Here is a 12,694-nt window from a genome sequence, read left to right as displayed (position 1 = left end):
TCGGTGGCAGTATCCCAATCGGTGGCAATATCCCAATGAGTGGCAGTATCCCAATGAGTGGCAGTATCCCAATGAGTGGCAGTATCCCAATCGGTGGCAGTATCCCAATCGGTGGCAGTATCCCAATGAGTGGCAGTATCCCAATCGGTGGCAGTATCCCAATCGGTGGCAGTATCCCAATCGGTGGCAGTATCCCAATCGGTGGCAGTATCCCAATCGGTGGCAGTATCCCAATCGGTGGCAGTATCCCAATCTGTGGCAGTATCCCAATCGGTGGCAGTATCCCAATGAGTGGCAGTATCTCAATCGGTGGCAGTATCCCAATCGGTGGCAGTATCCCAATCGGTGGCAGTATCCCAATCGGTGGCAGTATCCCAATCGGTGGCAGTATCCCAATCGGTGGCAGTATCCCAATCGGTGGCAGTATCCCAATCGGTGGCAGTATCCCAATCGGTGGCAGTATCCCAATCGGTGGCAGTATCCCAATCGGTGGCAGTATCCCAATCGGTGGCAGTATCCCAATCTGTGGCAGTATCCCAATGAGTGGCAGTATCCCAATGAGTGGCAGTATCCCAATGAGTGGCAGTATCCCAATGAGTGGCAGTATCCCAATGAGTGGCAGTATCCCAATGAGTGGCAGTATCCCAATGGGTGGCAGTATCCCAATGGGTGGCAGTATCCCAATGGGTGGCAGTATCCCAATCGGTGGCAGTATCCCAATCGGTGGCTGCAGTATCCCTGTCTTGGGTAAGATGTCAGGTGGTTCCCAGTGAATCTCAGGGACAGAGAACAAAAGATAGTGCCGACGGGAAATACAAATATGTATTTAATATAGAAACTCTAGGCCCGGAATATAGTGGGTGCGCTGTGCGCGCGGCAGTTATAGTTGGCTGTGGTTAGCCAGCCATTGTATGCTAGGGCCGCGCGCGCTCGGCAGTGAGCGTGGAGCTGGGCGATAGGGGAGAAGACTTTAAAAAGTAAGTATTCGTGCCGCTACCACAGTATGTGTATGTGTGTATGTATACACAATATATGTGCTGGGTAGGTTTACCATATCACATTTTAAGTTATGGTGGGTGAAAAAGGCAACAAAAAACCTCCACTATATTATATATATCTATATATAGAACAAAACAAGCAGAAATAGAAGTAGCGCCTCTAAAGTATCCTGATATAAATGAATTCTTAGAAGAACCAGTTGCTAATCATGAATGTGCTTAGCGGGGCGGCTAGATGTAGGCTAATACACTATGATACAGACAATAAAATAATACAATATTAGTGCAATCTTTTGACAATAGAACCCTATAAAAAATATATGAAAAAATCAAAAAATGAATTTAATATGTAAAAAATGTAGAAAAAATTGTCAAAAAATGAAAATGAAGATTAAAAAACCTTTAGTACATAAAGTCCTGTTCCAATGGCACAGACTCCAGGTTCTTGCAGCCCGTTTCAAAGGGATCACCAGTCCCTAATGATATCTAGAAAAAAGAAAGAAACAGGCGCACACCTAGTGCATTACCATAATAAAAATGTATTAAAGGAACATAAAATCTATAAAATGCCCACTCACAAAGGTACAGCAGTAATAAGCGTGTATGAGATCCTATCTCATACACGCTTATTATTGCTGTACCTTTGTACCTGAGGGAAGGTCCTACACAGGACCGAAACGTTGCTCATGTTTGTGCCAGGTCTTTTTTCCTTTACTTTGAGTGCTGTCTTTTGTTTGCTTCTCGCTGGAGAGGACTGCTTCTCTCTCTTTCTCTCTCTATCTATCTATCTATCTATCTATATATCTATATAATCTATCCGCGGAATACTGTAAAATAAGGTTTATTGGTGAAAGAATAAAAAAATGAAACTCACAATGGTCGCAAGAAATTGCGCAAGAGAGTATACAATAGTAGCAGGGCCTGTAGATTGGTGCAGCAGCCACGATGTGTGCTGGAACAAGGTCCTCCTGGACCTGCAGGTGATGAACTTCCAGTTCTGGGTGCGCGTCGACGTGCGTCACGTCAACAGTCCCCCCCAGGAATAGTGTCACGGGAGCTTGTGCAGGGTTATAATATACACAAAATAACTGGGTTGAATTGAATGCGACCGTAATATAATAAAGAAAGCTTATTCCTTGAAGAAGGTGAACACACAGAATATACAAATAACACACAAGATATATACACTTAGGGTTTTGGGCAATGAAGCGATCTGGATTGGCAATTCATTCAACGATACAGGATACAAACGAAGACACTGGGCATAGGGCTTACACTCGTTTTTATATGGGATTTAAGCCCTATCCCTTAACATTGGGTGTCAGGTATTGGATAACAATTACCTGCACTCAATTACCTTGTGCCAGCTAACGTGGGAAGCATTTTGGGACATGCCCCCAGGTAGCTGACACACGCGCACATTCCCTGACTGGGGGTCTCATTTTCGTAACCCCACACTAAAGGAATGGCGCCTCTCAGTCTGCCAGAAGAGGATCTGGACAGGAAAACCTTTGTCTGTAGGTGTGATTTATAACACCTACAGAACTACTCAAGTCCTGCTTTTCTCCTCCCTAGTATATACAAACAGGGTGGGGGAGCCTTTGATCAGGGGCCTTGTTGTAGACATTGTGTCACCCCCTGACCATTAACATACTGCAGGGGCTAGTAGGTTACGCGGGCTTTCTGCTAGGCATCAAATACAATATATTTATATGAAAACATAGCTATTAAAATAATCCGTTCAGCTGGGCCGAGTGGGCTACAAATTGCCAGACCCTCATGCTGGAGGGTATTCTACATAATGGCCAATTTTCAGCTCGCTGGAACCCACCGAACCGGAGTTATAGAAATACACTTTAAACAGACCAAGATTGGAAATTGCATTTCTCTGCATTGAAGTCAATGGCAGAATCACATTTTAACCATTGACCCATACTCCGTTCTGTTGATCGGAGAGGGCTGGAATTTGCCATGCAATCATGCCAGAGCAGTGACTACATGCTGGCCAAATCTCAGCCCTCTGGTCCTTACAGAACCGGTGATCTGGGTTTACACTTTTCACCTTTTTGGACTTGGTGTTAAAACGCCACGCGGCTTTTCTCTGTCATTGCGGGCAATGGGAAGACACTCATGGCCGGCGAGACCCTTTCTCGCTGTCATTGACCGTCAGACCCTGTTTGGGTCGAGTAAGGGGGTCCCCTTGAGCTAGGGGCAAAAAGAATTAACCCGCTAGCTGCCCAAGGACCGGAGATACCATTTTTAATATGAATGAACTTGGCCGTGACCAAGTTCCCACGCCACTTGAGTGATCAAAGCTTTTTATTGAAAATGTATCCGCTTTTGCGGTTTGCGGTCTGGCTGGCTGCAAGCTTGTCTCCGGAGGTCGGCCTCGAGGAATCCCTATTGAAATGCATACTCCATTCACTTTCAATGGGGAAACGCCGCTCCTCCTCTCGGGCGCCACCTGCAGGTCTTCTCAGGTTTTGGGCCCAAATCGGCAGAATCTCCATAGGATTACATGGCGCTCCAATGGCGACCTATGGAGATCCTGCAAAATGGAGGCTGAAAAGGTGGGAAAGGGAACAAAGGGTCATAAACACAAAAATACCATAAACCCTTTCCCTCCCGCCTGGATCCCAGTGTATGTGTTGGTGCAAACACTGAAATAGGGAAAATATACATTTACTTGGGGGGACACATTTGGTGCTGAAGCAGGGGCATAAAAACAGTACTGAACATCATTCCAGTTAACCCCTCGCCTCCCATACGAGGATAGGGGGTTGCCAGCTGGGATGTAACCCCTTTATTACCGGACCAAGCCCCCTCCCCCACTACAAATAGGCACCCCTGGTTCAACAGTTCCACCGCTCCACTATTGCTGATTTAGGAATGATAACAGCTCCCTGCTGACAGATCTCAAAAGCACAGTCACCCTACGTTACACTGACGTAAAGTGACTTCATCAGGGGTACATATGTATATGTACACATCTTTGCACATTACCTGCTCTCACTGCCTTCGCTCATTCCCTCTTCTTCCCCAACTCGTTCACATAACAAGCAGCTCTCAGAAACACACCAACCTCCTCCCCCTGTACCTAATATTTCCACTTACCCTTCCTTATAGATTGTAAGCTCCTTAGGGCAGGGCCCTCCTCACCTCCTGTACCAATGTGTGTTAATGTTTGATAGTTTACAGTAACCCCATTGTACTGCGCTGCGGAATATGTTGGCACGTTATAAATAATGATAATCTATGTATATATATGTGTGTGTATATAATATACGTGTGCATTATTGTATACATGTGTTGGTACAGTATACACTCATTCATCCCGTTGTTGTGTATTCCAGTGTTAAGGAACCTCTCCGACGTGTGGTTTGTGTTCCTGCCAGCGGCCCCGGTGGAGACGCGAGCACATGTGATCTGGGTCTTAGCAGCTCTCATTTCGGTCATGGGGTTCATCACGTTACTTCTGATAGGACAACTTCTCTGCTTTCACTTCTACCTCTGTACGTATCGCCCGGTGACGGTAACAGAACACCCCCTCCTACCTCTGTACGTATCGCGTGGTGACGGTAACAGAACCCTCCCTCCTACCTCTGTACGTATCGCCCGGTGACGGTAACAGAACACCCCCTCCTACCTCTGTACGTATCGCCCGGTGACGGTAACAGAACACCCCCTCCTACCTCTGTACGTATCGCGCGGTGACGGTAACAGAACCCTCCCTCCTACCTCTGTACGTATCGCCCGGTGACGGTAACAGAACACCCCCTCCTACCTCTGTACGTATCGCACGGTGACGGTAACAGAACACTCCCTCCTACCTCTGTACGTATCACATGGTGACGGTAACAGAACACTCCCTCCCACCTCTGTACGTATCGCCCGGTGACGGTAACAGAACACCCCCTCCCACCTCTGTATGTATCGCGTGGTGACGGTAACAGAACACCCCCTCCTACCTCTGTACGTATCACATGGTGACGGTAACAGAACACTCCCTCCCACCTCTGTACGTATCGCCCGGTGACGGTAACAGAACACCCCATCCTACCTCTGTACGTATCGCCCGGTGACGGTAACAGAACACCCCCTCCTACCTCTGTAAGTATCGCCCGGTGACGGTAACAGAACACTCCCGCCTACCTCTGTATGTATCGCGTGGTGACGGTAACAGAACACCCCCTCCTACCTCTGTACGTATCGCCCGGTGACGGTAACAGAACACCCCCTCCTACCTCTGTACGTATCGCGCGGTGACGGTAACAGAACACCCCCTCCTACCTCTGTACGTATCGCGTGGTGACGGTAACAGAACACCCCCTCCTACCTCTGTACGTATCGCCCGGTGACGGTAACAGAACACCCCCTCCTACCTCTGTACTGTACGTATCGCGTGGTGACGGTAACAGAACACCCCCTCCTACCTCTGTACGTATCGCGTGGTGACGGTAACAGAACCCTCCCTCCTACCTCTGTACATATCGCCCGGTGACGGTAACAGAACACTCCCTCCTATCTCTGTACGTATCGCGTGGTGACGGTAACAGAACACCCCCTCCTACCTCTGTACGTGTCGCACGGTGACGGTAACAGAACCCTCCCTCCTACCTCTGTACGTATCGCGTGGTGACGGTAACAGAACACTCCCTCCTACCTCTGTACGTATCGCCCGGTGACGGTAACAGAACACCCCCTCCTACCTCTGTACGTATCGCGTGGTGACGGTAACAGAACACCCCCTCCTACCTCTGTACGTATCGCGTGGTGACGGTAACAGAACCCTCCCTCCTACCTCTGTACATATCGCCCGGTGACGGTAACAGAACACTCCCTCCTACCTCTGTACGTATCGCGTGGTGACGGTAACAGAACCCTCCCTCCTACCTCTGTACATATCGCCCGGTGACGGTAACAGAACACTCCCTCCTATCTCTGTACGTATCGCGTGGTGACGGTAACAGAACACCCCCTCCTACCTCTGTACGTGTCGCACGGTGACGGTAACAGAACCCTCCCTCCTACCTCTGTACGTATCGCGTGGTGACGGTAACAGAACACTCCCTCCTACCTCTGTACGTATCGCCCGGTGACGGTAACAGAACACCCCCTCCTATCTCTGTACGTATCGCATGGTGACGGTAACAGAGCACTCCCTCCTACCTCTGTACGTATCGCCCGGTGACGGTAACAGAACACCCCCTCCTACCTCTGTACGTATCGCCCGGTGACGGTAACAGAACACTCCCTCCTATCTCTGTATGTATCGCCCGGTGACGGTAACAGAACACCCCCTCCTACCTCTGTACGTATCGCCCGGTGACGGTAACAGAACACTCCCTCCTACCTCTGTACGTATCGCCCGGTAACAGAACACCCCCTCCTACCTCTGTATGTATCGCGTGGTGACGGTAACAGAACACCCCCTCCTACCTCTGTATGTATCACACGGTGACGGTAACAGAACACCCCCTCCTATCTCTGTATGTATCGCGCGGTGACGGTAACAGAACCCTCCCTCCTACCTCTGTACATATCGCCCGGTGACGGTAACAGAACACTCCCTCCTATCTCTGTACGTATCGCGTGGTGACGGTAACAGAACACCCCCTCCTACCTCTGTACGTATCGCGTGGTGACGGTAACAGAACCCTCCCTCCTACCTCTGTACGTATCGCCCGGTGACGGTAACAGAACACTCCCTCCTACCTCTGTACGTATCGCCCGGTAACAGAACACTCCCTCCTATCTCTGTACATATCGCGCGGTGACGGTAACAGAATCCTCCCTCCTACCTCTGTATGTATCGCGTGGTGATGGTAACAGAACACCCCCTCCTACCTCTGTATGTATCGCGTGGTGACGGTAACAGAACACTCCCGCCTACCTCTGTATGTATCGCGTGGTGATGGTAACAGAACACCCCCTCCTATCTCTGTATGTATCGCCCGGTGACGGTAACAGAACACCCCCTCCTACCTCTGTACGTATCGCGTGGTGACGGTAACAGAGCACTCCCTCCTATCTCTGTACGTATCGCCCGGTGACGGTAACAGAACACCCCCTCCTACCTCTGTACGTATCGCGCGGTGACGGTAACAGAACCCTCCCTCCTACCTCTGTACGTATCGCGTGGTGACGGTAACAGAACACCCCCTCCTACCTCTGTACGTATCGCCCGGTGACGGTAACAGAACACCCTCTCCTACCTCTGTACGTATCGCGTGGTGACGGTAACAGAACATCCCCTCCTACCTCTGTACGTATCGCATGGTGACGGTAACAGAACCCTCCCTCCTACCTCTGTACGTATCGCCCGGTGACGGTAACAGAACACTCCCTCCTACCTCTGTACGTATCGCCCGGTGACGGTAACAGAACACTCCCTCCTACCTCTGTACGTATCGCACGGTGACGGTAACAGAACACTCCCTCCTACCTCTGTACGTATCACATGGTGACGGTAACAGAACACTCCCTCCCACCTCTGTACGTATCGCCCGGTGACGGTAACAGAACACCCCCTCCCACCTCTGTATGTATCGCGTGGTGACGGTAACAGAACACCCCCTCCTACCTCTGTACGTATCACATGGTGACGGTAACAGAACACTCCCTCCCACCTCTGTACGTATCGCCCGGTGACGGTAACAGAACACCCCATCCTACCTCTGTACGTATCGCCCGGTGACGGTAACAGAACACCCCCTCCTACCTCTGTAAGTATCGCCCGGTGACGGTAACAGAACACTCCCGCCTACCTCTGTATGTATCGCGTGGTGACGGTAACAGAACACCCCCTCCTACCTCTGTACGTATCGCCCGGTGACGGTAACAGAACACCCCCTCCTACCTCTGTACGTATCGCGAGGTGACGGTAACAGAACACCCCCTCCTACCTCTGTACGTATCGCGTGGTGACGGTAACAGAACACCCCCTCCTACCTCTGTACGTATCGCCCGGTGACGGTAACAGAACACCCCCTCCTACCTCTGTACGTATCGCGTGGTGACGGTAACAGAACACCCCCTCCTACCTCTGTACGTATCGCGTGGTGACGGTAACAGAACCCTCCCTCCTACCTCTGTACATATCGCCCGGTGACGGTAACAGAACCCTCCCTCCTACCTCTGTACGTATCGCGTGGTGACGGTAACAGAACACTCCCTCCTACCTCTGTACGTATCGCCCGGTGACGGTAACAGAACACCCCCTCCTATCTCTGTACGTATCGCATGGTGACGGTAACAGAGCACTCCCTCCTACCTCTGTACGTATCGCCCGGTGACGGTAACAGAACACCCCCTCCTACCTCTGTACGTATCGCCCGGTGACGGTAACAGAACACTCCCTCCTATCTCTGTATGTATCGCCCGGTGACGGTAACAGAACACCCCCTCCTACCTCTGTACGTATCGCCCGGTGACGGTAACAGAACACTCCCTCCTACCTCTGTACGTATCGCCCGGTAACAGAACACCCCCTCCTACCTCTGTATGTATCGCGTGGTGACGGTAACAGAACACCCCCTCCTACCTCTGTATGTATCACACGGTGACGGTAACAGAACACCCCCTCCTATCTCTGTATGTATCGCGCGGTGACGGTAACAGAACCCTCCCTCCTACCTCTGTACATATCGCCCGGTGACGGTAACAGAACACTCCCTCCTATCTCTGTACGTATCGCGTGGTGACGGTAACAGAACACCCCCTCCTACCTCTGTACGTATCGCGTGGTGACGGTAACAGAACCCTCCCTCCTACCTCTGTACGTATCGCCCGGTGACGGTAACAGAACACTCCCTCCTACCTCTGTACGTATCGCCCGGTAACAGAACACTCCCTCCTACCTCTGTACGTATCGCCCGGTAACAGAACACTCCCTCCTATCTCTGTACATATCGCGCGGTGACGGTAACAGAATCCTCCCTCCTACCTCTGTATGTATCGCGTGGTGATGGTAACAGAACACCCCCTCCTACCTCTGTACGTATCGCGTGGTGACGGTAACAGAACACCCCCTCCTACCTCTGTATGTATCGCGTGGTGACGGTAACAGAACACTCCCGCCTACCTCTGTATGTATCGCGTGGTGATGGTAACAGAACACTCCTCCTATCTCTGTATGTATCGCCCGGTGACGGTAACAGAACACCCCCTCCTACCTCTGTACGTATCGCGTGGTGACGGTAACAGAGCACTCCCTCCTATCTCTGTACGTATCGCCCGGTGACGGTAACAGAACACCCCCTCCTACCTCTGTACGTATCGCGCGGTGACGGTAACAGAACCCTCCCTCCTACCTCTGTACGTATCGCGTGGTGACGGTAACAGAACACCCCCTCCTACCTCTGTACGTATCGCCCGGTGACGGTAACAGAACACCCTCTCCTACCTCTGTACGTATCGCGTGGTGACGGTAACAGAACATCCCCTCCTACCTCTGTACGTATCACGTGGTGACGGTAACAGAACACCCCCTCCTACCTCTGTATGTATCGCCCGGTGACGGTAACAACACCCCCTCCTACCTCTGTACGTATCGCGTGGTGACGGTAACAGAACACCCCCTCCTACCTCTGTATGTATCGCCCGGTGACGGTAACAACACCCCCTCCTACCTCTGTACGTATCGCGTGGTGACGGTAACAGAACCCTCCCTCCTACCTCTGTACGTATCGCCCGGTGACGGTAACAGAACACCCCCTCCTACCTCTGTACGTATCGCCCGGTGACGGTAACAGAACACCCCCTCCTACCTCTGTACGTATCGCGCGGTGACGGTAACAGAACCCTCCCTCCTACCTCTGTACGTATCGCGTGGTGACGGTAACAGAACACCCCCTCCTACCTCTGTACGTATCGCCCGGTGACGGTAACAGAACACCCTCTCCTACCTCTGTACGTATCGCGTGGTGACGGTAACAGAACATCCCCTCCTACCTCTGTACGTATCGCGTGGTGACGGTAACAGAACCCTCCCTCCTACCTCTGTACGTATCGCCCGGTGACGGTAACAGAACACCCCCTCCTACCTCTGTACGTATCGCGTGGTGACGGTAACAGAACACCCCCTCCTACCTCTGTATGTATCGCGCGGTGACGGTAACAGAACCCTCCCTCCTAACTCTGTACGTATCGCGTGGTGACGGTAACGGAACACCCCCTCCTACCTCTGTATGTATCGCGTGGTGACGGTAACAGAACACCTGCTCCTACCTCTGTACGTATCGCCCGGTGACGGTAACAGAGCACTCCCTCCTATCTCTGTACGTATCGCCCGGTGACGGTAACAGAACCCTCCCTCCTATCTCTGTACGTATCGCCCGGTGATGGTAACAGAACCCTCCCTCCTATCTCTGTACGTATCGCATGGTGACGGTAACAGAACACCCCCTCCTACCTCTGTACGTATCGCGTGGTGACGGTAACAGAACCCTCCCTCCTAACTCTGTACGTATCGCGTGGTGACGGTAACGGAACACCCCCTCCTACCTCTGTATGTATCGCGTGGTGACGGTAACAGAACACCTGCTCCTACCTCTGTACGTATCGCCCGGTGACGGTAACAGAGCACTCCCTCCTATCTCTGTACGTATCGCCCGGTGACGGTAACAGAACCCTCCCTCCTATCTCTGTACGTATCGCCCGGTGATGGTAACAGAACCCTCCCTCCTATCTCTGTACGTATCGCATGGTGACGGTAACAGAACACCCACTCCTACCTCTGTATGTATTGCGTGGTGACGGTAGCAGAACCCTCCCTCCTACGTCTGTATGTATCGCCCGGTGACGGTAACAGAACACTCCCTCCTACCTCTGTACGTATCGCGCGGTGACGGTAACAGAACACCCCCTCCTACCTCTGTACGTATCGCCCGGTGACGGTAACAGAACACCCCCTCCTACCTCTGTACGTATCGCGTGGTGACGGTAACAGAACACCCCCTCCTACCTCTGTACGTATCGTGTGGTGACGGTAACAGAACACTCCCTCCTACCTCTGTACGTATCGCGTGGTGACGGTAACAGAACCCTCCCTCCTACCTCTGTATGTATCGCGCGGTGACGGTAACAGAACCCTCCCTCCTACCTCTGTATGTATCGCGCGGTGACGGTAACAGAACACCCCCTCCTACCTCTGTACGTATCGCGTGGTGACGGTAACAGAACACCCCCTCCTACCTCTGTACGTATCGCCCGGTGACGGTAACAGAACACTCACGCCTATCTCTGTATGTATCGCGCGGTGACGGTAACAACACCCCCTCCTACCTCTGTACGTGTCGCGCGGTGACGGTAACAGAACACCCCCTCCTACCTCTGTATGTATCGCGCGGTGACGGTAACAGAACCCTCCCTCCTACCTCTGTATGTATCGCGCGGTGACGGTAACAGAACCCTCCCTCCTACCTCTGTATGTATTGCGTGGTGACGGTAACAGAACACTCCCTAACTCTGTATGTATCGCCCGGTGACGGTAACAGAACACTCCCTAACTCTGTACGTATCGCACGGTGACGGTAACAGAACCCTCCCTCCTACCTCTGTATGTATCGCGCGGTGACGGTAACAGAACCCTCCCTCCTACCTCTGTATGTATTGCGTGGTGACGGTAGCAGAACCCTCCCTCCTACCTCTGTACGTATCGCGTGGTGACGGTAACAGAACACCCCCTCCTACCTCTGTACGTATCGCCCGGTGACGGTAACAGAACACCCCCTCCTACCTCTGTACGTATCGCGTGGTGATGGTAACAGAACACCCCCTCCTACCTCTGTACGTATCGCCCGGTGACGGTAACAGAACACCCCCTCCTACCTCTGTATGTATCGCGCGGTGACGGTAACAGAACACCCCCTCCTACCTCTGTATGTATCGCGCGGTGACGGTAACAGAACCCTCCCTCCTACCTCTGTACGTATCGCCCGGTGACGGTAACAGAACACCCCCTCCTACCTCTGTACGTATCGCCCGGTGACGGTAACAGAACACTCCCTCCTATCTCTGTATGTATCGCCCGGTGACGGTAACAGAACACCCCCTCCTACCTCTGTACGTATCGCCCGGTGACGGTAACAGAACACTCCCTCCTACCTCTGTACGTATCGCCCGGTAACAGAACACCCCCTCCTACCTCTGTATGTATCGCGTGGTGACGGTAACAGAACACCCCCTCCTACCTCTGTATGTATCACACGGTGACGGTAACAGAACACCCCCTCCTATCTCTGTATGTATCGCGCGGTGACGGTAACAGAACCCTCCCTCCTACCTCTGTACATATCGCCCGGTGACGGTAACAGAACACTCCCTCCTATCTCTGTACGTATCGCGTGGTGACGGTAACAGAACACCCCCTCCTACCTCTGTACGTATCGCGTGGTGACGGTAACAGAACCCTCCCTCCTACCTCTGTACGTATCGCCCGGTGACGGTAACAGAACACTCCCTCCTACCTCTGTACGTATCGCATGGTGACGGTAACAGAGCACTCCCTCCTACCTCTGTACGTATCGCCCGGTAACAGAACACCCCCTCCTATCTCTGTATGTATCGCGCGGTGACGGTAACAGAATCCTCCCTCCTACCTCTGTATGTATCGCGTGGTGATGGTAACAGAACACCCCCTCCTACCTCTGTACGTATCGCGTGGTGACGGTAACAACACCCCCTCCTACCTCTGT

At 52.3% G+C, this 12,694-nt stretch overlaps 1 protein-coding gene across 1 annotated transcript in view; it reads left to right on the top strand.

Annotated features, from left to right (window-relative positions):
* The window catches only part of ZDHHC1 (zDHHC palmitoyltransferase 1), a 50,498-nt gene that overhangs the window by 20,894 nt on the left and 16,910 nt on the right, over positions 1 to 12,694 (top strand). The window contains exon 7 of the mRNA XM_075577029.1: positions 4,352 to 4,510. Within this exon, the coding sequence (XP_075433144.1) occupies positions 4,352 to 4,510 (159 nt within the window). The remainder of the gene's footprint in view (positions 1 to 4,351; positions 4,511 to 12,694) is intronic.

The sequence above is a fragment of the Ascaphus truei genome, chromosome 19 (genome assembly GCF_040206685.1).
Source record: "Ascaphus truei isolate aAscTru1 chromosome 19, aAscTru1.hap1, whole genome shotgun sequence".
NCBI classification, from domain to species: domain Eukaryota; kingdom Metazoa; phylum Chordata; class Amphibia; order Anura; family Ascaphidae; genus Ascaphus; species Ascaphus truei.
This window is presented reverse-complemented; position numbering and strand designations above follow the sequence as displayed.